General features: G+C 49.6%; 2 protein-coding genes across 7 annotated transcripts in view; both read right to left on the reverse strand.

Moving 5' to 3' along the window:
• Positions 1–10,030: 10,030 nt before the first annotated feature.
• On the reverse strand, positions 10,031–10,924 carry LOC148828758 (syntaxin-1A-like). The gene has a single exon (XM_088926054.1). The coding sequence runs from the start codon at positions 10,922–10,924 to the stop codon at positions 10,031–10,033; it is 894 nt and encodes a 297-aa protein (XP_088782180.1).
• A 3,292-nt stretch (positions 10,925–14,216) lies between these two features.
• Positions 14,217–24,229, reverse strand: part of brwd3 (bromodomain and WD repeat domain containing 3) — a 36,143-nt gene continuing 26,130 nt past the window's right edge. For 5 of the 6 annotated variants that reach the window (XM_088925489.1, XM_088925488.1, XM_088925486.1 and 2 more), the window contains 4 exons: positions 23,730–23,899; positions 22,686–22,783; positions 21,780–21,929; positions 14,217–21,474 (listed from right to left, as the gene is read on the reverse strand). In XM_088925489.1, the coding sequence (XP_088781615.1) occupies positions 20,708–21,474; positions 21,780–21,929; positions 22,686–22,783; positions 23,730–23,899 (1,185 nt within the window). In that variant the 3' untranslated portion in view covers positions 14,217–20,707. The remainder of the gene's footprint in view (positions 21,475–21,779; positions 21,930–22,685; positions 22,784–23,729; positions 23,900–24,229) is intronic. The other variant, XM_088925490.1, reaches the window with a different exon arrangement.

A 24,229-nucleotide genomic window follows, 5' to 3' on the forward strand; every position in this document is an offset into this window, starting at 1 on the left:
AACAGGATCTCTCCCTTCTGTTTTTATTTTATTCCGGGCCTAAAAATCTGTACTACCTCAGTTCAGTCCAGTTTATTTGTCAGATGCACAAGTGCAATGAAATGCTTATTTGCATGTGGGCTCCCATACAAAGAAGTTATAGGAATCCCCAAAAACATAAACACAGAACAGCAGCAGCAACAAGTTGTTAAATAACATCCAACTTAAAAAAAGGTCAGATAAGCAGCGTGAGAGAAAACAAACATCAGTGTGAGGCAGTGGTGGGGGTAGAGCTCAGTTATCTGACAGCCCGTGGGAAGAAACTGTCTCTGAATCTGGACGTTCGTGCCTTTATGCCCCTTTAACGCTGACCAGAGGGCAGGGGGGAGAAAAGTGAGATCTGATTCCATTCCTGCCATACAAGTCTGCCCCATGAGCCTCTGCAGCAGGCAGGTTTGGGGAGGGTGCAACTCTCTGTTGCTGCAGTTGATTACAGAGGCTGGGCACTGGCTTGTTGAGCATCATACAAACCCCCAAGCTGAGGGTCCTGAATTTTACCACTGTGCTGCCTTGCACAGTCCCTGACCCAACTCTCCCGCGCTCGTTCCCTGATGTTCAAAGGAAATCTGCAGGCAATGCTTTTCACCAGCACTGGCAGCTACACAAGTAGGAAAAAAAACCTCAGGGCAGGCTCCATGCCACCTCCGGCTGGTTAGAAAAAACCTATCAGTGCCAGTATCTCCCCTCCTCCCCTGGGTTCTGCTCACTCCCCGACACGAGTCACAGGCAGAGGAGGACCTGCGCACCACGAGGGCAGGCTGGCAGTGCAGAGAGAATTTCCTATTTCCTGGGCTGGTGCTGCCACAGGAAAGGCATGATAATGTTCCTTTGCTGTGCCGTATTTAAGCAAGATTCTTTGGGAGGTCCAGCTCCAGTTTATTGTCATACATACATGAGTACAATGAAATGCTAACTTGTGTGTTTTCCTCACATGACAGATGACATAGGACGTAAAAGATGATGCAACACTGACATGAAAAATGACATCACAATTCTTGGAGACAGGAACAGGGTAGCAGCAATAATTTAACCAGCATCTAGATAGCAGCTGTGTGCAGAATTCAGCAGTGGCAGGATTTTGAGTTCAGTGCAAAACAGAGAGGGTGTAAGGGGATAGGAGGATTTAAGAGGTGGAGTTTAGGAGTCTGCTGGCTGTGGGGTAGAAGCTTTCTTTGAACCTAGAGGTCTGGGCTTTTATACTCCTAAATCTTCTGCCAGAAGGAAGAAGAGAGAAATGTGCATTTCCAGGGAGGTTTGGATCTTCGGTTGTATTACTTGCCGTCCTGAGGCAGCGTGTGGTGAAGACGGTCTGGATGGAAGGGAGCTCTGCACCAGTGGTGGCTTTAGTTGTCTCCACCTGTTCTGTTGTTATTTACGTCCATGAGCTGAGCACTTGCCGGACCAAACACTAATACATCCAGTGAGAAGACTGTCTACAGCACATCTGTAGACATTTGTGAGTGTTTGTGCAGATTATGGGTCATGTACTAGTCCTTTGCCAGCACAAGGCCTGACTGGGTGGCGTCTTCTCAGCTTTCTGCAGCTCTTCCCTCATCTTCACTCCAAAGCAGCAGCAGCAGCCTGAGGAATACACCTTTCTCCCACAGCGCCGCACTGAGCTGGGAGTTTCCTTGGCCTGCTTCTCAGTTCACAGGCAGAAATTTACACATGACCACTGTAGGCTGGATAGATGACTAAAGGAAGCCTTTTCTTTTCCATTTCCATATTGATTGGATGAGCTGACATTATTGACAAGGCATGGCTCTAGTAGTCTTTTGAGCTTTCCAGGTCAAGGTGCATTTCAATACAATGATTATATTGAGTCCCTATAGCAGTGGACAGCGAATCCACCAGTGTCAATACCACAGATCAATCAGCGTACAGCACCAGAATAAATCTAGTCTTGTAAGGCACAGTGATCAATAACTTCCAAACCAGTCAGCAGAGCATGATAGGAAATCAACCAAACATAACCGGGCATCAGCAGCTGTCTTTGCTTTTCAGAAAGAGAACATCAGAACCTGCACCTTTCAAAAAAGTAAAAAAAAAAATAATGGCTACATCATAGAAGAGACAGAACTCACAAGTAGAGACCTGTGGAGCTTCTGAGTGTAAGCAGGCCCCAGTACAGTGAACATCTTCACAGACAGCTGACCTAGTTCATTCACACCCACTTATCTCATCTGTAGTGGCACCTGGACTGAAAACCATTTATTAATTGAAATATTTGAGTTATAGGTATGAATTATCTCTCTGTCCAGTCACAACACTAGCGGAAATGGAACAGACCGGGCTGCTAAGTTTGACAAGTAAAAGGAAAAAAGAAATAGCAATACATTTTCTTCTTCTGTGGTAATTGGACAAAGTGCTAATTAATTTTCACACTCATGATGCCCTCCAGCTGACGAAGCCTAACGCAGAAGTCCATTCTAAGGCAGATGCGTAGCCAGCAAACCCTTTAAGTCTTCTTACATAATCTCATTTAGGTGAGAGGCAGAGCTTAAAAGGATTGAAATAAAATAATTAACTCAATTACATAATTAAGAGCTCAAGTGGACTGCAATGTCGAAGCTCCTAGAGTTCACACAGACCTTAGCTGAGACACTGTGCTGTTCGAGTTCTAAGGTTCTAATTATGAGGCCAAAGAATCAAAGGAAAGGTAATTATCAGGTAAGGCTGTTAGCAGAGCACCAAACAGTTGCAGTACCCAGCTCTGAAGATGTGATGATTCACCTAATGGACAGGAAGCAGGGAGACAGGCAGCGGATCAGTGGGGTACATGTGACATGGCTGGATACAGGCACAGCCTCTGCTGCTCCCTGAGCCCTGTGCTGCGTGTAGGTCCTGCAGGAAGCCACACCAGTGCAGGCAGACTGGAAGACTGAGCTTGAAGCTTGAAGAGCGCACTGGGGAAACAGAAGCCTGTTCTGACAGCAGATCTTTAAACTCGATTTTTCTTTCAAGAAAAGTATTCCCTGTCCTTTTTTTTTCTCTAATGACCTTCTGTTAAATGTGGGGTGTCCATCCCTGATCCCAGAGAGCCCCAATCCTGTTTGTCTTATAGCTTACATGTTTGTATAGATTGGGAACACCTGTAAATTATTAAGGAATTAAGCATGTATTCAATTAAGTGAATGCTGGTTCTTAAGGGGCACAAAGACTTTGGGCCTAAATGATATAAAAGTTACTTAATGATCTTGAACTGAAGAAATCACCACTTTCATCGTTCACAATTAAATTGTTTCATGCCTTTGGAAAATGGTGACTTAATGGTAATCTAGAGCTGGACCAGGGCTCTCCAGGGCAAGAATTGGACATCCATGTGCTAAATGTCCTCCTCTCTTTCCTTAGGTGGCAGATGGCTGACGTGAAGTTCTGAGTGTCAGACCGTCGGGTTAGGGAGAGGGGTGTCTTCTGAGAGTCCAGAAGTACCAGCCTTTTTGTTTCCGTTTCATATGAGCTCTCTGTTTCTTTGTTAATCTAATTACTTGCTTAATCAGAATTTTCTAATTGTTTTCATCCCTTAAAGAGCTGGGGTTTTCAAGTTATCATTGCATTTTATAAAGATAGTTTGAGAAATCTGTGTCTTTCCAGGATCTTAATTAAAACCATTCAAAATATTATTTTTTTCCAGTGAAGGGTCTGAATGAAGTGATTAAGATCTCAGTGTGAATGCGGCACATCCTCAGGACTTGGTTTCAATACAGCTGGGGCTTCTGAAATTCACCCCAAGCAGTGCCTGTTTTAGGCGGCTGATGGTACTGCTGTGCTGGCCCCCGAGATGACAGCCCATTCATAAACTGCACACACTGAGCTCAGCTCTGTGAAATTCTGTGCCTTCAAAGCGTGACGCCACAACAGAATCCCCTAGTCTTCCTACACCGCTGGCAAAAATCTCAGCCTATTGAGTGAGATGGCTGTGTCAGGCCCAGCGTCATTCAATTCCAAACTACTGGGTAGTGTTGTTTGTGTGTGCTCCTTTGTGTGCTTGGTGTTGTGCCACAGTAGTGTTATCTCTACATGGGATGTGCTCGCATTAATGTCACAGGGTTCTGAACTGCACTAGAATTTTGACATTATCATCATCGAAACCTCGTAAGATGTGAAAGACTGGCCTTAAAGTCCAAATCCGTTCAGAGCTGGGTGGATGCACAGCCTCTCCGTTCCAGCTCTCCCTCCACTGCCACCTCCTCCGCTTCCTCTTTCACACTTTCCTGGAAACACAAACACTATGATTCAATAGAAAGTTCGCAAAATGAAATTTCAATTATGAGCGCGCAGCACAGTCATGGCGCATTAGGGACCGGGCATGCCGCGTAGTGGGAGAATGAATGAAAAAGAGTTCTGGCGAGTTCAGTTTTAATTGGATTTTAAGGGGGCGCGTTAGAACAAGACTGAAAGGAGAGGGATCTGATGGTTTTTGCTTCGCCATCTGTTGTCCTCTGATATAAAACCCTCACAGTGAAAACGACACCAGGGGCCGGTGGTCCCTGTGGGGGATAGCCAGGATACAGGTGCAGCAGGGCACTATGATGCCGTGGAGAGAGGCTGTTGAGGGGGGCATTAAGGTCTGCCTCTGTTTTGCTCTGAGGGGAGGTACCCCCTTCTGCCTGGGGCAGAACAGCCAAGCCAAAACAGCAGCTCAGACCTTTATTCCCACTGTAGGCACTCCTTTACACAAAGGGTTGCAGGGGTGTGGAACGCCCTTCCCAGCCATGTCCTCGAAGCCAATACCCTGACTTCCTTTGAGAAACAGCTGGAGGAGATCCTCAGAGATCCTCCTGAAAGAAGAAATGACAGACCAGATGGGCTGAGCTGCCTCCTCTCACCTGGTCTGGGAAGGCGGGAAAGCGACGGAGAGTGCCTTGTCAGATACAGTAGGTGCCGCTGTACTCTCGTCTGACACGAGAGCCACATCTGTCAAAACACTCGTCATGGCCATCGTCCAGCCAAGGAATGCACCTGCCTGGAGACAGGTGCCAGACCAGTCACGTTAAGACTCCAATCTGAACAACCACATGTTGTAAATGTGAATCACAGAGGTGGCATGGGTGTGCTTGCTGTACTATTCTAACCATGGAATTTTAATAAAGTCCAGCTCAGAGATATCGTGTGGTTTTGTACAGATCAGAGTGATGCACTAACTGTACAGCAGACCAGTCTGTGGGGAGTCCAAGCGTCACAGTCTGGGCAGAAGTGTCCCGTCTCTACAGGACTCCCCCAGCAGTGACCGAGGGCATCCTGACTGCAAGGCGCTACAATGTTCAAGTCCCGGGAGCTGACCTGAGCTCCTCCTGGGAGCTCCTCCTGATGGGAGCCCATTCCAGCAGGGCGGCGCATGTCCTCCTGCTGCTCTGGAACAGATCCGGGCCGCTGTGCTGCGGCTGTCCCAGCCCCCAGACTGCAGCTGCACTGAACACGCGTGGGAGAAGCTGGGACATGTGGCAGCCAGGGCTCAGAGCCCAGAGAATGGGCTCATGCTTGTCCCGGTTCTGCAGGAGGACTGGGGTGAATCTGTAACCCAGGGAACAGCAGCAGTCCCAGGGGTACAGCAAGAGCCCCAGGGGTACAGCCTGTACTACTTCCAGCAGAAGTAGCCTGTGGCTTTCCCAGCTGACTCCCTGTTCATCAGCATAATGAATCTACATACTGTATTTATAATTGTCAACACTTCTATAGCGCTTTTCTGGACACTCCACTCAAAGCACTTTACAGGTAACGGGGATCCCCTCCACCACCAGTGTAGCCCCACCTTGATGATACGAAAGCAGCCATAGTGCACCAGTCCGCTGCCCACACACCAGCTCTCAGTGGGGAGGAGAACAGAGTGATGACGCCAGTTCAGAGAGGGGGATTATTAGGAGACCATGACTGGTAAAGACCTATGGGAAATTTGACCAGGACACCAGGATTATACCCCATTCTTTTTGAGAAACGCCCTGGGATTTTTAATGACCACAGAGAGTCAGGATCATGTTTTCTGCAGTATAGTGTCCCCATCACCATACTGGGGCATTAGGACCCACACAGACCGCAGGGTGAGCGCCCCCTGCTGGCCCCCCCTCACACCTCTTCCAGCAGCAACCTGAGCTTTCCCAGGAGTCTCCCATCCAGGTACTGGCCAGGCTCACGCCTGCTGAGCGCCAGTGAGTTGCCAGATGCGTGCTGCAGGGTGACATGGCTGCAGGCAAGTCATCTTTAACCGTCTGTTCAACACAATGTCAGTGCCACTGCTGCACAAAACTAGTAATCCTCCTGAAAATGAATTTGTTGCAGTTATAACCGATCCATTTCTTCTGAAGCTTGGTAAAGAGCCGATTTATTTTTAACTACAAAAATAATAAAAATCATCTAAAAAAGGTGCCAGGCAACACTCACCCGTGTGCGGCGGCTCCCCTCATCTCCCACTTTTCAACAAGCGCACCACTCACGGCAGATTGAAAATTAAATCTCTTTTTGACATTTTATTCCCTCCAGAGCGTCTGAAAAATGATGTTCTCTTTTTTTTTCAAAAAATAGATTTCTTTTGGCATCACCCCACACCTACTCACATGGCTTTCAGGAGCACAGTCATTTTGTTTCATGACTAACTGAACCCAGGATGTAACAGCAGGACGCCGGATTTTTATCATCTGTCTTATCCATCCTGGTAATCTCGGAGCCACAGCACTCGAATTACAGCGGGCGATGACACAGTGGCGCACGAGGAGTGAAACATCGCTGGGGTGGGCAGTATCAACACCTCGCACAGCGCTCCCCGTCCGCTGGCTACAGCAGAGGAGTCACGTCTGCGTTCGTCATCCGGGCTCGGAAAATGTCCCGTCTGGAAAACTCATTTTCTGGGCTATCTTATTAAATTAGAACGGCTCTCTCATCACGGTTCAAGAGCACGACCTCCTCCCGACCCCAAACCAAGTACTGACAAGCTTTTGCGTGTTAAGGTTCAAGCCAGCCATGATGGGGTTTGAAATATCAGCCTCGGGAGGGGGCCGAAGGGGCACCAGTCTGATGTCACTGTAGGGTCCCGACTCTGAAATCTTGCAGCTGAAACTGATGACAGACAGCAGCTCCCAGCACACATTTGGGCCCTCCGTGCACAAGCTAAGATCTTGAAAGTGAGGGACAAGCAACTGATGATGACTCGGGGCCAGTCCTATTTAAAGACCACGTGGCAGGACCTGGGAAGCAGTGACTCCAATTCCAGTTTTCTTCACACAAAAAACATGATATATATAGCAACAGCATCATCATCATCACCATACTACTACTACTACTAACAACAACAACAACAACAACAACAACAACATTTGCCAGGATCTTCAAATTGCATTTCAACGGGCATATAAAACAAACTGTAAAAAAGGAAATGTATTTATTAGGTTGGTCACGCTGAATGAAGTGAAAGGAAGTAGGCAGGTCCAGAAAGGAGGCATTTATAACACAAATACATCCCTTTAAAACAGGCCAGTTAAAAGAGAACATGGCAGACTAGTGAGCACATAACCCTACTGGGAAACACGGGGAGCTAGCGTTGCCCCCTTCTGTAAAAGTGATGCTACTGCGGAAGATTAAAAGGCATCTTGTTCATAAATCTGTGACTGAACAAACTAGAACCACAGTCACTACCACTGATAACTATCACTTTAAAAAAAACTATGATTTAAATTACTACATGGAATCAGTTTTGGGCCCAATAGATTATTAGGAAGAAACTATTAACTATTTTGAAAGAGCCTCTTATTTCTCAAGAATATTGGATATGTACAGCTTATCATATAAATTATATTTTACACATGCTAGTCTGCATGGACAGGGGTGGAGAAAAAAGCCTATAACACAATCATGACGAATTAAAAGACAGACAGGTGTGTGTTACTTCCTGGGTACTGTCACATTGTCTATCATTTACAGATTTGGTAAAATCCCAGAGTTTTATTATGAAATCTGTACCTGCCCCAGGCACAGCCTGAACAGCACAGGGAACACCTTGGACAAACAGACATGTGGTGTAAAGAGCAGAGAGGTGTGCACACAGGAGACAGGGCGGTTAAGACACAAACGCTCCGCTCAGCACAGCTCCGCTGGCTTGCTGCAGGAATAAAACAAATATAAATTAAAAGCAAAACAAACAACACCCTGTTGTAGACACAGAAGACACAGAAGACGCTTGGCAATTTCCAAAACAATCTTATCCTGGAAAGATAAATATTTTCATAATGTGAAACTGAAAACCTGTTTCTAATTCTCGAACACAGTTCCAAATTCACAGACTCGTAAAACATGCAAAGCAGTAACAGAAGGTTAGCCCAGAGAGGCTCCACAAGCCTCCTGCTGCAGACAAACACAGTCGGCACCAGATTGCACAAGGCTGCAGTTTAAAGGCTTTCAGCAAAAACTAAACTTATAATGCAGAATTACAGAAAGATCATGAGGAGCTTTAAGATCTTCTGTACTCCGGAGAAGGAGACCAGTCAGCATTACCTAAAAAAAGAATCTGGCTTTTGCCACAATCACTTGCTCCTGCTGTTCAATGTCATAATCATGCCTTTAGGGTACTGCATTGGCTACCGTTTTTAACAACCTCGTCAGCACTATGTTTCAGTAATGTGTGCTTCCTAGCTGATTCATAATATTTATTCATTAGGCTCTTCGCCCATAGTCATATAATTCCCCCGAAATGATTCCTGATTTGAAGAATAAGGAGGAAAATTACAAGAAGGTAAAAAACATCATGTTGCTTGTATTAAGTCAGACATTGCATATTCTGCAGGGAGCAGAAATGGGTATTTAAACACAGTGCACATTTATTCACGCAGAAACCAGGAGGGACTGGTGACTCATCATCACAGAGGGAGAAAAAAAAAAGCTTTATCGTTACTAACCAGGAGGACAAACAGGAGTGCAAAAAACAAAAAATGCAAAACATCTCCAGGTCAGCCTGAATTCAGAACATCACAGAGAATCAAAACGGAAATATAGAAAGAGGATCAATACATGATTGAGCAGACCTGGAGGAAATCTGCTTCCTGTTTTGGTAAGGGACCGTACCGCTGAAGGTGGATCTTTTTCCCCGGTCCAGGCTTGTAAACACGAGGCACAGCGCTCCTCGGCACACTCAGCTGGTGACCTTTCGAAGCGGCTGCACAGTGCAACACGCATCACACTCACCCTGCTGCCAGCCCCTCTCCGGACGCTCCCTGACCTTGGTTAGCCCTCTGCTGCTCAGGGTGAGCTCCCCCAGCTCCTTTTCTGGGCTAGAAGAAATTGCGTAGCTCCAGTTCTGGCAGATGTGCACAGATCCCCTTGCTTTACTGCTTTAAGGAGCTCTGTCCCGAAATGGGGGCTCTAGTCACCCCAATGTGGACACACAGCATGGAACATCTGAGAGACCCATGTTTCCTCCTCTATGCATTCATTGTGCTGCAGCCATTCTTTTTAGCAGGTCTATAGAACCGGGGATTTGAATCTCCTTTTACCTACAGCGGGACTGCTTTACAGTGAAGAGGAAGACCCTGACAGAGACAGCAGCTCCCTGCTTACTCCCTGCCTACTCCCAGGAAGAGGGAGCTCCGCATAAACCTGTCCGGTCAGATTTGCCAACTGCTTGAAGTTTCCTGGGATGAGATGGAAACAACCGCCCGAAAAAACCCCGACAAGGCCTCCAAAACAAGCAGGCTGTGGTGAAAGATATCTCATCCGCAGAGGAAAACAACCCAGACAAGAAGTGCATACAAGATTTTATAATAAATAAGTTCTTGATTTTTACAATGAAACTCAAGTCCGGTTGGGTACATGCGCTGTGAAGAGGGGCAACACTGCAAGACTTACGCCACGTATACACAGTCATTTTGCAATCACAGACAAGTCGTGCACACACACACACACACACACACTCGCAACCACACACACACAGACGCTGAAAGTGCAGTAAAAGGCAGGTCTGAGCTCTGCTCCTCGGCTGGTCCTGCAGGGTCCCCCTGCAGAGGGGGGGTCAGGGCGCGTGCCGGGCAGCGCAGGACAGGCAGGCGCAGCAGGCGCACAGCCCCAGCACAGCGGACACCAGGGCAGCCAGGCGGGACTGCCTCTTGTACTGCAGGGCCTTCTTGACCTCCTGGCCGGACTCGCAGACGTAGTCCATCGCACGCAGGACGTTGTACTCGATGCAGTCCAGCTGCGCCTGCTGCTCCGACACGGCCGCCTCCAGGCTGAGGAAGAGGCCGTGCAGCTCGGCGATCTGCTGCTCCAGCGCCAGCAGCTGCTGGCGCCGCTCCTGAGCCAGGGCCAGGTGCTGGCGGGCCTGCAGCACCTGGATGTCGGAGCCCACGAGCTGCGGGGCCTGGGGGCTCTCCACCAACCGCTGCACCTCCTGCTCCGGCAGCTGCAGCCCCGCCAGCTGGGTCTGCCGCACGATCTGCTCCTTCAGCCGCCCCACGTACTCCGTCTCGCGGGCGTAGTGCTGCGCCACCACCTCCCTGTGCCGCCGGGCCAGCGTGTGGCAGTGGCACTGGTGGATGCGGCGCTCCGCGCTCAAGCCCTGCCAGCCCGCCTCCTCCTCCTTCATCCTGGACAGCTGGGCCTGGATGCCCCTGGCCTGCGCGGCGAACTGGCCCTTCAGCTCCGCCAGGAGCTGCTTCTCCGCGCACAGCTGCTCCTTCGTCGTGCTGCACAGCACCTGGGCCTGCTTGACGGCAATGTCGTCCGACAGCTCCTGCAGCCTGTCCAGCTCTCTGCAAATCCCGGTGACGACCCTAAAGAACTCCGCGATCCCTGTGGACGGCTCCTCCTCGAAAACCGGATTGTTGTACCCAGGGGATTCGCAGCCCCCCTCGTCGTCCTCTTCCTCCTCCTCCCTGTAACCCCTCAGCTCCTCCAGCCTGTCCTTCATCTCCAGCCCCTCGGCACACCAGCGGTGGCCAGCATTCCCCGAGACTCACCAAGGAAATTCCGGATCACTGGCCCAGATTCCTGGCGATCAGGATGTGAGTGCGTGCGTTTCTCGGCTCCTCCCCTCCCTGTCCAAGGCCCTGGCAAATATTGACAGAGGCCACAAACACATAGGCAGCCTGCTTCATGCGTCATATGATAAAGCCCTTTTTTTTCCACACGAGGGCTGGGAACAGGCTATAAGCCAGGAGAGGGAAGTTGACTCTAGCACGGAAGCACGAGAATCACTCGTCCAAGCACAGGCCCACTGCAGGTTGAATGCTTCCCTCTGCCTTCTCAGGTAGATCTCTCCTCTTGCAAAGTCAGTGTAAATATCGCAATCACTTCATGTTTTACCAGCAGTACAAACAATCTCGTTAGGGCTGGGACCAAACCCAGTGCGTTTCCAATACTGACCTGTTCAACCGACAGCGTCAGTAACACCAAGGTGCACCATGGAGCAACACCTTAACAAACTTACAGATGGAATTATGTAAACACTTTTTCATGGACAAGGGCAGTAAAAAGGGGACTGTGGTCACAGGTGTCCAAAGACAAATATTTGCAATCCATCACACACAGCAACACTAGAAAACAAAATAGCCCTGCTGTTCACATCTGTCTGGGCACCAATTTTTGTTGCTTCACAGTGCAGGGATTTAACAACACAGCTGTTTGAACAGGTAGGCGCAAGCAGGCTGAACAGCCTCATCACATCTAGCTCTCTGAGGTATCAGCTAGCTTCTGACACCCAGCGTGGTTGAGACAGAGTATGCACTGCACTGCATCCCTTGTGGACAAACAATTCCCATTCAAATCACCAGTGCACCCATAACAAAGGCCTTTAAAATTATTACAGCTTAAGACGATAAACAGATTTATCTGCTTTAAAAGAACACTTATCAGCTTCCCCAAAGAGCAGCCTTTTCAATTCTCGGCCACAGCTAATACTGCGAGGTTATCAACAAGAGAAGTGGCCGTGCTGTTGCTCTTAAAAGGAGCAAGATGGAATGTGTTCTTAGTGTATTTTTTCCCCATAATAAAAGGGCAATGTTTGCCTTACTCTAACCACAGTGCCCTCAATTAATAGCCTGCACTTGACAAGCTCTTCTTGCAGAGAAAGGCTAACACTGCCTTCAGTGCACGGGGTAGGATTGAAACCAAATGTAAGGGCAAGGCAAATATTTCTCACCAGATAGAGGGCAGCTGGAACGGCCCAGGATTCCCACAGAGCGGGCAGAGAAGCTTCCTTTTCTTAACACGAGAGCCCGTCACATGGGAACGATCTTAACCCGCAGTGGACTGAGATTAACGGAAAAAAAAAAAAACATTTGACGGGCAAAACGGCGCCGCACAGGTCAGTCACTCTTAAAGAGTGCCGGGACTGACTTCTGCATGTGGGGGGTGGGGGCGGGGGGACAGCCCTCGATGACATCGCCTGTTTGTTTGCAAAGCAGGACCGCCTGAGGCCTCCCCCCGTCACATAACTGACAGAAACCGACGAGACGAGGGCACGGCCGCCCGCACAGCCCTGCAGGGAGGCGAGCTTGTCAAACCCCCGGCCCACAGAAAGGGAATTCAGTTTTGGAAGCGGAATTTAATTAGCTCCAACGTTTGGCAGAATTTTTACACCCCACCAGTTGCTGCACAATGCCGTTTGCAAGCACACTGCAGCCCATTCAAAACTTCACCAATTTTCTTGTATTGGGAATCTACCCCTCTCTTCTTTGATTGAGGACCAGAAGCCGGGGTTCTGTCACAGTTTTGAAAAACGCATGCAATGGCACTCACTACTGGAGAAGAAAGAATAACGCCAAGAGGAAAAGCAGCCAGTTTGTTTCATTAACCTCCATCTACTTCAATCCTCTACAAGATGTCGATCTCCAGCAGGGCTGCCTTTGAAATCGCGACCGATTCTCTGAAAGATCCAAGTGCTGTTGTTGCTGTGTGTGCCAGTTTGACATCTGGGAGAAAATCCATCCTAAATATTTTGAAAAGGCAAAGATTTTTTTTAAGAGCGCGGTCTTGCGTAGCCATCACTAATTTAAGCTGCAACATAACCACACTAGGAAAAACATTCAAAACCATTATACGCCAAAACACATAAGCCTTAAACATTTCATCTCACTGCAGGCCTTTACCTCAGCTGACAAACGCAACTTAATGTGTATAGTTAAGCAGACGTGAGGTCTTCTGGAACAAAAGTTACAAAGAACTGAGTCCTATTTCCCTGAAAAGTTATGATAGCTAGGGCAGACCACACTCAAATTGTGTCTGAAGGAATTCATTTTTCTGTCCAGCAGTATTTAAAGTACTCCGAGCTGATTGCTAGTAAATGCAAGATGAAGTTTATTATTACGCAGAGCTAAAACCTCCTGCCAGCCAGTTTATTCCACAGCCTCTGTGGAATCTTGGGACGCGGCTCTGTCGTCGTGGTGCCCCGGTCAGGGTCTGGTCAGTGTGCCGTGTTTTCCAGCACCAGTCTTCATCAGGCTGGAGTTTCACCAGCTTGCTCAGGAACTCCCAGACCTTCTGTGGCAGCTTATTAGTGTTAGAGAAACGGACGACCCACTTACAGTACATGACACCTTAGGAATGGCACAGAAAGACAAAATTAGGGAGAGCAGCACAGGCGTTACCAGGAAAAAGGGGCCAAGACCGTTACAAAGTGAGCAAAGTCAGGAGGCTGTTTTTAGGGGTCCGGTTTTCACACCCAGCAGTGTAGCTTTCACTGTATTAGCAGCACAAGAGGAGTTTAAACTGCACTGTAACAGACTGTTCTTCTCAGAGGAGAGGAGGTCTGGGTCTCATTCAGACAATTCATGAAGGGTCCCGGGAAATCTGCCTCAGCAAGCGGCTGGGAGGCTTTTCCCTTAAATCTAGGATTCTTCGTGTGATGAAGTGTTTATTCTTTTTTTTTTTTTATTCCCGGAAGAACTTCCTCGTCTCTTCCACTTCGCCAAAAGAAGCGGTAAAGTGGAAACGACAAGGAAGCTGACGTAGGACTGAAAAGCCTTCCTGTGTGTGCTTATGCCCGGAAACACTCTATAATTAACATTCCTCCACACCTCGCAGCGAAACCCACTGGAGCTGCACAGGGGTCTCCCCCAGCACAGCTCAGTGACAGGTAGTTAAGACTTTAGTCCGGGGCTGATGGAGAAACTGGCTCCTTGATGTGCGAGTGGGTGAGAACGCTGGCGCCGGGTGTTAATACGGGGGGTCAGGCAAGGAAGACAGAGCTGCGCAGCGGTGTAAAACAGATTAAAACTTTTTATTCGCCTACCAGTGAAAATGGAAACCAGCTACAAAGCACATAATACACTCAATTAGAATCAGAATCTCTATCAAAAAAATGAAAACTTTACAAAAATGTACAGGTTTGTTTTTTTTTTTACAATAAAAAAAAATCAAAAACTAAAAGCCACAGCTATCTCATTGCATATAAATTATTACATTTGGTCTGCCTTGTTGGCAATGTAGAAGATTCCCTGAACGTTTCTAGAGAGGGTCCTGAGCGGTGGGCTGGGAAGATGGATTTGGCGATCGTGGGGAGGGATGGGGGGGGGGGGGGGGGGGTTGGGAGGGGGTAGGGGGGCAGTTTTGTGAAGCCCTTCCAGGCAACAGTGTTGAATCTCAATGCCAAAACAAGAATTTCATCGTTTCAGGCTGTTCAGCTGCTGAGCTATTTTGCCCCCATCTCCCCGGCTCTCAAACGCACACCATTCCACCCGCAAAGAGACTCGTTTTAGAACAAAGCTCGCAATTAAGACTTCTGTTAGCCAGAAACACACAAAGTTGCGGAAGGACTGCAACAAAACCGCCCCCCCCCCCCCCCCCAACACAGCTGCCTAGCGGGCTGAACGCTGCCAACAGCGAGAAAAGGAGCCCACGTGGAGAAGAACACCAGCAGAACCAGCAGGAGGGGCCCACTCTTTAGAAATGGGCAGTTTATTGCTCTCCTACGTATGGTGTGGAATCAAAGACATCCCTGGTCAGAAGCACTATTGCTCCCTCCTGTTCATCTGTAACACAAGCAACAGCACCCTGGCACCATTATAGATTGAAACAAGTTCTGAACAAATGAGCTTCAGAACAAACAGCATTTTCATGCATGTCAGCAGGATATTTGCAAACTAGATTCAGAGTATACTGCTGGGTTTGCCGGTAATATGGAGGCATTCTTAAAAAAAAAACATTTGCACTCACTAAATCAGAACCTCTCTGAGTTGCACAGAAGTGTGGTGGCAACAATGAAAGCTCACTGGCTCCCCCTTCTGGACTGACTCTGACCTGCATTTCTGTTGCTGCAGGTCACATTGCAACACTGGGCTCCTCTGAAACTCCTCAGTTTCCTCCAACCAGACAGAGAGGAGGAACGAATGCTGGTCAGCTCTTCAGAAGAAATGGGGGCTCTGAGCTTCTCCGTTTTAGCCAGGACTGCGAATTAAGACGTGTAAAATCCCTCCCACGATCCGCAAAACGGATTTGCGGCCCTTTTCCTTGACGTTGGAAAAGTGGTATTCCGCACGAAAAGGAGAACAAAAATAAGTCTTCTGGGATGCTCGGCTGGAGCCAGAGCCGGAGCTCAGGGAACATTTGGAGGAACTCTGCATGGCATATTAGCAGGGGCTGAAGGTAAATCACCCTTCCTCCGTAAAAATAGCACCTGTGCGGAGACTGAAAAGGACTCCCCCTTCACAGTCTCCTTTTAATTAGCACAACTCCCGCACGCAAGTGTAATCGCTACCTTTGTCCCGACTGCTACAAGTGGGGGAGAAAGAGGCTGTGTGGGTTACCCTGTCCTCGCTAACACACCTTCAGCACGATCCAGGAGCTTCATCTCGAGTTCAGAATCAGCTTCTCGTCTTAGTGCAACAGCAGATTCACTTCATAGCAAACTACAACAAGCACAGGAAACTCGGGGCACAACTGAAGAACATAAGACAGGCTGTAAACGAGAGGAGACCCTTCATTCGTTCTTCCAGCACGTTGAGTTGCCAAAATAGAAGCTATCTAACCCCAAATCATCCCCTCTTGTGATAAGCCAGTAGCTTGTTCCAGGCTCTTGCCGCGCTTCGCGTGAAGGCAAGACTCAACGCACCACATGACATTTCAGTAACAAAAACCTTGCAGGCCTGAACTGTGATTTGATGTCAAAGCTGCCTGAAAATGTTTTCAGTTTCAGACACGTCTGAGGCCCTCCACCTAAGCCACCACTGACACAACATGATCAAAAGGTTCATTTAAAAGCGACCACGCCCGACTTGGAACGCAGAGGCACGCAACACTGTTCCTCCGAGCGGTCTCCCGGCTGATTAGTTCAACACACTGGTGGTGTGAGCTGAGCTTTTTCTCAAGAACAAATCAGGGAGAGACGTCCCCGGAGACAAGCTAAAAAAAGTTCAAGAAGGACTTGAGAATCAAGCAACGCTGTAATTCCGATGTAAAAAATCATTTTTTTCTGCTTTCCAAACAACAACCGAATTATAAACCAGGTTTTTTTTTGCACGGTTTTCATAACCAAAGATCTGTCATGTTTTTGGTAATGCACAAGGGAACCCTGCAGGAAGTAAGGCTGATATAACCAGCATCAATACTGTTCTCCTGGCTTACCTCTGCAGATTAAGGCATTACAAGAAACAACTGTGAGGCCACAGCCGGGCTTCTCTAAAGGAGCTACTGCTCCTCTCTGCTACATGCCAGCATTATTAAGACCACTTACACCCAGCAAAGCTCCACTATATTTCAACTTCACATGAAGGGTCAGGGTGACCTGCTAATTCACAACTCCTGCAACAACCAGCCTCTGATCAGCCAGGAGATCTTGACTTTTCTGGTCCTTTTAAGATTTTATTTTTACCAAAGAAGACCAGAGATCCTCGACACAAAACCACCAATCACAGCCCACACCGTGCAACGTGGACTGTTGACATGGGGAGAGGTTTAAACATTGATGGACAATAACAAAAAAGTTGAAGGCGAAATTGAATCGCTGCTACAGCTACTCTGACAGCCAAAACCCCTGCAAAAATCATCAAGGTCTCCTACCTCAACATCTTCCCTGATTCACAGCATACTGAATAATAGAGTTGCTATACATTTAAAAAACAATCACATTAGCCAACATAACAGTATGGAGTATATATATATAATTACGAGCACACAGGTCTTCTAAGGTCTTCTTAGAAGAAATGCATACAAACTAATGCAATCAGACAAAAAGTAATGTAAACAATGTGACTGCTAAAATGTTAATACAAAAACACCGAGATTGTTCAAGCACACCCTGCTCTGCAGAGACGCGCCTCCTCCTACCAGCTGCATCATCTGGACTTCTGCTGAATCATAGCAAGATATTAGCCATCATCTCCCCATTAAAACGCTGATTCATAAATAACTGCAAATCCTTTGATAAATCTATTGCCAGCAGCAGTCTGAGGGGACAACAGACAAACTCACTCAGTTATGTCATACACTTTTTGTAAAACTGTCACCCTCTAACCAGATGAAAAAAGCACAGAGCACTACTCTAATTTGCTTTAATTTTGGCCTGGCCAGCCTAATACCCCCCCTATTAAACTAGATCTTATTATGCTAGATACTAGAGAACATAAATCCACTCCGAGCACAAACTCCAGTCAAAAGCAAATCACTGAAGGCAAAGGGCTACACGTGATGCCAGTTCAAGAACACCTCTGCAAACCTCTGTATTTTACAATGTATTTTACAAGGCCCAGCCCAAAAGTTGTGATGCAAGAACAAAAGTTTTTTTTTAAAAATACAAAAATGTACAGGGTTTTTGACTTAAAGTAAAAAACAGCACCAAAAGACAAATTCAAAGGTTTTCGTTCACCCCCCTCGAAACCAGCAGCACTGAGGGGAAAGATACATGATGTACTACCAGTATGTAAAAAAAAAAAAGCAGCTTACTCTTGAGAAAAATGTTTGCAACATTATAAAATTCAACCAAGCATGAACACATGCTGGCTGTCTGCAATAAAACCTCCCATGTGTATCCGCTGCTAATAAAGCCATCAGCCCCGAGAACACCACTCCCGCAGCAGAAACGCCAGACTTCGCCCGGGGGGCTGGAGGATCTCCAGGATTTCAATCCGGTGCGTCCTTCAGCTTTCTCAGTTGGCCAGACGTGGTATTCCTAAAGATCTCTCAACGACAAAGTGCAGTGCCACTTATTCGGCTAGGAAAAAGACTCTTCCACTGGGACAACGCAACTACCTTCGGGACCGAGAGAGGAACGCCCTGCTTCCAGCTGGCCGCATGGCGACGGATCTCCAGGACCCGAGACAGGACCTGGGCCGACACCAGGGACGCGCAGAGCTGCGGGTGGGATCCGTTCAGCACCTGCGGAGCTGCGAGCCTCCGGTCATTTCTCACTGCCCCCCTTCCACACATGGAGACATTGCAGTACAATCAGTACTGGAATACCGATTCCAACCCCAGGAGCTGGAATCGCCGGGAAACGCAAGTCTGGAGGTCTTCTCTGCTGTGAGACGGAAGATGATGAAAAAGAAATCCTGCTTTGGTTTTGTGCCGGGGTCTAACAGCGGTCCCACCGCATGGCGCTGCAGAGGCCGATGCCTGAAGGAACCCTGCCTGCCACCTGTCTGCAGGAGCAGGCTGGGGCGTGTGCGTGGGCAGAGGGGTGCTCCAGACACGCAGCTCTGGCAGGTGAAAACGGCGAGCCGGCGTGCAGGGGCTGCTCTGGGAAGGAGGTCTCGGCAGGGCCAACAGACGTGCTCGGCTCGTGATCCACAGGGATGCAAGAGGTGTTTCTGCGGGACAGAGGGACGGAGGCGGGTCACGAAAGCACCTTGCCTGCGACCGCGAGACGAAAGGTCCTTGGCGTCTCGAGCCGCGTGCGCTTGAGAGAGACTCCTGCGTGAGCTGGGCTGGTCTCAAGAGTCCTCCTCCCAGCTTGCGAGAGCACCAGCTGGGCTGCCCTCCCCACCCCTGCTGCAGATGTCTGGAGAAACGCACCGCTCAGACCCAAGTAACTGCCATACGACACGGCTGAAGTTTGATCAGTAATTGGTCATTTAATGCTTGTAAAAAAACGTAAACTACTGTCTATAAAAAAGCCCTGACCACACATGTAAGCTCTGTAGGTTGGCACCATAGTTTTGTTGTTTTGGTTTTTTTTTTAGTTCATAGTTATGGAAATGAGACAATTTGAAAAAAAAAATGCTACCAAAAAAAATCCATTTACTCATCGAGACAAACTGTGCAGATATTTGTCACAAAGGCACCTGCCAGAACGAGCTGCTCTTTCTCCCTACTGAGGAACTGCCCCCAGAAGCTAACCCCACCTGCCGCACAGCTGCGCCCCCGCGCTGAGCAGGTCTCCCCGTTACTGCCATGCCCTTTCACCTCTCACCCAAGAGCTAGGTCTCGCTATGCTTTACAGCTGCCTTGTACAATTCATAATGCTGTGTAAACGTCATTATGACTGTAGAAAAACAATGGCAATGTCTACAATACAATAGTGTAAAAAACTTATTCCTAGTCCGAAGTGTTGGTTCATTCTAACAAGCAGCAGAAGCAAAGCTTGTGCAGCTGCCTGAATCACCCACGATGCACCCCGTTGCAACAGCTGAGGTAACTAATTTCTCATCTCATTTTCAAGTGGATCCAGAACTCCACTAATGACAGCCCAGCTGCAAGGCTTGAAAGTGAACTTGGTCGGGGTCTCTCCTTAACTGAACTGTGCTCGAAAATTAATGTTCCGCAAAGCTTAACTAGGAAGGGAAAATGCATGCATAGCCCAGAATAAAACAATAAGCCGAACCTCTATGAGCAATGGATATTTTGATGCCTCCGTTGAAAACTTTGCAAGGATCTGGACCATTGGTGTTCAGATCTGGCCTCAGGGAGCCCCAGTCCAGAAGGTTTAATAAGTCTTTAAATCAACAATGTCAAAAGGCCTGGAACAATCTCACTATGATTAAACAGGTGTTGCTCAATTAAGTAATTCAAGCCCTCTGGAACAAAATTCAGAATGTCCATCAGCCCTCAAGGACAAGTGTTCAACTTCATCAAGATATTACTTCTTAATTGATCTATTGCTTAAACAAGCGTTGCTCCTTTTTAAACAGCAGGCGATTTCGTGTGACCTGTGAGAATAACTGGATTGGGGCTCTCCAGCACCAGGGTTCGACCTTAAAAGCTCAAGACTGAAACCCACAGGACAGTCCCCAACACCACCACGGTGACCCCAGACACAGGGGGCTCCCCCGAGACTGCACTGACTCCGGCCCGACGGCAGAGAGCACGGAGCGCCGTGGGAAGGATGCTCCGTGACCCACAACGCACTGCTCCGTGGATGACCGGCACGGCCCTGCCTGCCTGGGAGAGGAAGTCCTGCGATTTCCCCCGATCCTCGGTTCGAGTTCCGGAGCCGGGATGCAGAGCCTGGAGGGACGGGAGGTCCGGCGTGCTGTAAGGCCGAGGGGAGGGATAAGGCTGGCAGCTGCTGTCGCTGGGCAGTGCGGAGAAGAGGAGGAGAATCACTGGCAAAGAACATGAGGGCGCCAGCGGGCAGAGCAGGAACAGTCTCTCACGCAAGCATGCATCGGAGACCCACAGAACCGAAACTAGGAAAAAAAAATCCCTGCAGTATAAAATGTAGTAAATCCTTTCCTTTCCTTTAAATAAAGTGTCGTTTTGTACTGGTTTCAGGTATAAAAACGTCCGGTCTGCCAGTGGTGGAGGAGAGGCCCGGCGCCGGTCAGTGGTTCCACCCCATCAGGTGGCTGACGCGGGCCTTCTCCGTCATCCGCCGCACCCGGCCCGAGCGCGACATGCCCAGGTTGAGGGGGTCCTCGGGGGGCGCCAGGGCGTCGTCCTCCGAGTCGTCGTTGTACAGCACCGTCCTGCGGCCCTGGTTCCGGGTGTTGATGCGGGACGCCTTGCCGGGCGCGGGGCGCCTGGCCCCCTGGCCCTGCGTCCTGCCCGGCCCCTCCGGCTGCTGCGGCCGCTGCACCTGCGCCCCCTCTTCCTCCTCCTCCTCCTCCTCCTCCTCGAGCCTGGCACGCTTCGGCCGCCCCCTCCTTGCTGGGCGCCCGACCTTCCGGCGCCGGCGCTTCCTGGGGCCGACGGCGGTCCTGGCCTTGCCCTTGCCTTTGCCCTTGCGGGGGGGGCACAAGCGCGCCGCCTTGCTGTAGTCGTGATCCCCCCCGTCCACGAAATCCCGCTCCGACTCCGACCCGGAGCCGGAGCCCGAGCTGCTGCTGCTGCTGCTGCTGCTACTGCTACTGCTACTGCTGTTATTGTTTTTGTTGTTGTTGTTGCTGCTGCTGTTCCGGGGGCCCTCGCTGTCCGAGGAAGAGGAAGACGGCGAGGAGGAAGAGGACGAAGAGGAAGAGGAGGAGCTGGAGCCCCGTCTCTCGCTATCCGACGCCTCGCCCTCCTCTGGCCCCAGCCCCAGCCTCCTCCTGGCCGCCGCGCTCAGAGAGCGCCCCCCGCCGTTGGTGAGCGGCCCGTTGGCCAAGGCGTCTGGAACAGAGGGCACAACGGAAACCAGCTGAGACATCTCTCTCGGGGCCCCGATCCTCGACTCCGAGCTGAGGAAACGCCTTCCGCAATTTTCTGATTTCTTGCTCTAATATCATAATACATGGGTTTTAAATTATCCCTAGCCTGAGCTCAGCTTGCTATGTTAAGATTCCCAACTTCAAGGTTCTTGTTCAATAGGATGAGTTTATAATCCCTCCTCTTACCCCAGCCCCGTCACCCCTGACCCCTCCTCTTACCCCTGACCCTGATGTCTTTGCAGCAGCAGGCGTCCCGGAGAGAGATACCTGTCTTGGCTGGCGTGACTCGGCTCCGGGTCACCCGGTCGGCCCCGGGGGCTGTCCGCCGGCCCCCCGCCACGGAGCCCGAGGAGGAAGGCTGGCTGTCTCCCTCGTCCTCCTCCATCACGGACGCGGTGCCTTCCGTCAGCTCCGAGGCTGCGGAGAGACGGGTCACAGCCCCGTGAGCCAGCCCCCGCGTCCTGCGACCCTGCCTACGACACGGGCGGCCCCGACACGGGCAGAATCCGGGAGAAGTACGTATGTTTATTCCCCCCCAGCTCTAGTTCCTGGGAGGCTGCTGACTGGGCAAACACTCGCCTGTCAGAAACAAAAACCGCAAGCCAATTCTCCCAGCTGTCTGCCAGGCTCCAGAGCACACCTGCACCTGCTCGCCCACGGGCTCCCCAGTTCTGGGCCGGGAGCCCCTTCGTCTTTTTAGATCTACAGCGAATTTCCATGAGGCTCGGCTCCCTCAGGGGGGCTCGGAAGTCCAAGGAATTGCTTGCAAATTGCCCAGAATGAGCACACACGGCTCTTCCTTTCATCCCAGACAGGGCTCCCGTATTGACGCACTTCAGCAGGGCCCCTTGATCTGATGGGAGAGCACCTTTGTACTTCGTGAAGAGGCACTAAATGCAACAGCACAGCTCATAGGGAAGGCAAGACAGCCTTTCTTCTACCGCTTCTGATCAGGGACCTGAGCTCAGCACTTAATTTGAGTGACCTTTCGAGCTTATCCGTGTGTATGTGCTCTCCAGCATACAGACAACACAAAGAGAACAAATAAGGAGGAAGTGTCCCGCATTCGCTGGACAGGTTAAAAACCACCTGGAAAAATTGTGGTCAGCACACGCGTTACCCTGCTAGACGTCGCCCGGTAACTTACGGATATACAGCGGTTTCAAATCTCACCTTGAGACGACCTTCGAGAGCTGACCCTGGTCAGACACAATGAGGTATTCTGGGTTGATTTAAGCTGAGACTTTCCTTGCTTGTGCTTCCCTTTCGGGCTGAACGCAGAGGAGAGAGAAGGGGAGAGAGAACAGAGAACGGTGAATTCTGGGAAAGAATGATCCACTGTTGCCCCTCCTGTCATCTGCACGGGAGTGCCAGCCGCTACCTCTGCTGCGCTCCACACGGAGGAGACACAGGAATGCGGCTTTTAAAATGTGGCAGTATAGTCAACGGCACTCTTCCAAATAAAGACAAGAGGCAACTCCACTGTGGTGCTTTTCCCTAGACCCCACCGCACACTGCAACTGCTGAATTCCCACTGCCTTGCGATCCTGCCCCATGAATGGGTACATCAGTGCTCCATGACATCACAATAATTTTACTGCTGTCTTTTGACAGCTGCACTGCCTCACACGACTAAACCTTTAGCCAACATAATAAAAACCACCAATGTATTAACAGATCTCCAGGATGACAACCTGAAGTTTAATTTACAAGTGAATCCTTTTAGCTGGTAAAATCAAGAACAAATTCTCATGCACAACAACAACCGGGAAGACCCATTTATACAGCAGGAGAGCTTCCGGAGCAAGCGGAATGAAACCCATCGTTCAAGGGGAAAAGCAGCAGCGTTCTCCCTGGGATCTGAACTTGCGACGCTGTAAGCAATTTCTTCAAAATCCTCAAAGGCACTGGCCCTGTGGATTTCTTCAGAGAAACACGAACCAGAAGACACAAATGGAAACGGGGAAGTGCATGCAAAACCAACCCAGAGAAGCCCATCTTTACACAAAGGGTGGTAGGGGTGTGGAACTAGGACCCCCCCCCGCCCAGCCATGCCACATGGCCTTGTCCTTTTTGCCCGCTTGACCTCCCAATGTGCTTACGAGTCCAGAGCCTGACACACGACACTGCCCAGCTTCCCTTAAACAAGCAGGACTGCTGGGACACTGGGGAAGGTCACCCATCTCCCCCGGCCGATCGATCACAGCGGTTGATTACCTGGAGGGGCGGCTGGTGGAGGGGGAGCTGCTGGTGCTGCGCAGGCGCTTGCGGTAGCTCAGCCGCTGCCGACTGCGCCGCTGGTTCTGCACCGCGGACTTGTAGTCCGAGATGATGGACAGGATCTGAGCTTCAAAGAAGGCCGACAGGCTGAGCGTCATGCTGTAGATCTGAGGCAGATTGAAGGGAGAATGAAAACAAACAAACAAACAAACAAACAAACAAACAAACAAACAAACAAACAAACAAGGCTTTAATGACCAGAGCGGGAGAGCTCTGAACCTCCGCAGGGGCCTGCATGAGTACACTCCTGGCGTGTGAAGGGTGACCGCTGGTAATTTTCTGCCTCCTTCTCACTCTCTTAGCCCTCCAAAAGGTACTTTAAACAAGAGAGGCAAGAGCTTTTAGCTTTGATTCCACAGAGAAGGCAGTGGCTAGAGCAGTATCCATCATCAGCCCTTCAGAGCTGAGAAGAAACTGAAACACATCTTCACGGGCCT

This window comes from Atractosteus spatula, chromosome 9, assembly GCF_055471065.1.
Source record: "Atractosteus spatula isolate fAtrSpa1 chromosome 9, fAtrSpa1.hap1, whole genome shotgun sequence".
Lineage (NCBI taxonomy): Eukaryota > Metazoa > Chordata > Actinopteri > Semionotiformes > Lepisosteidae > Atractosteus > Atractosteus spatula.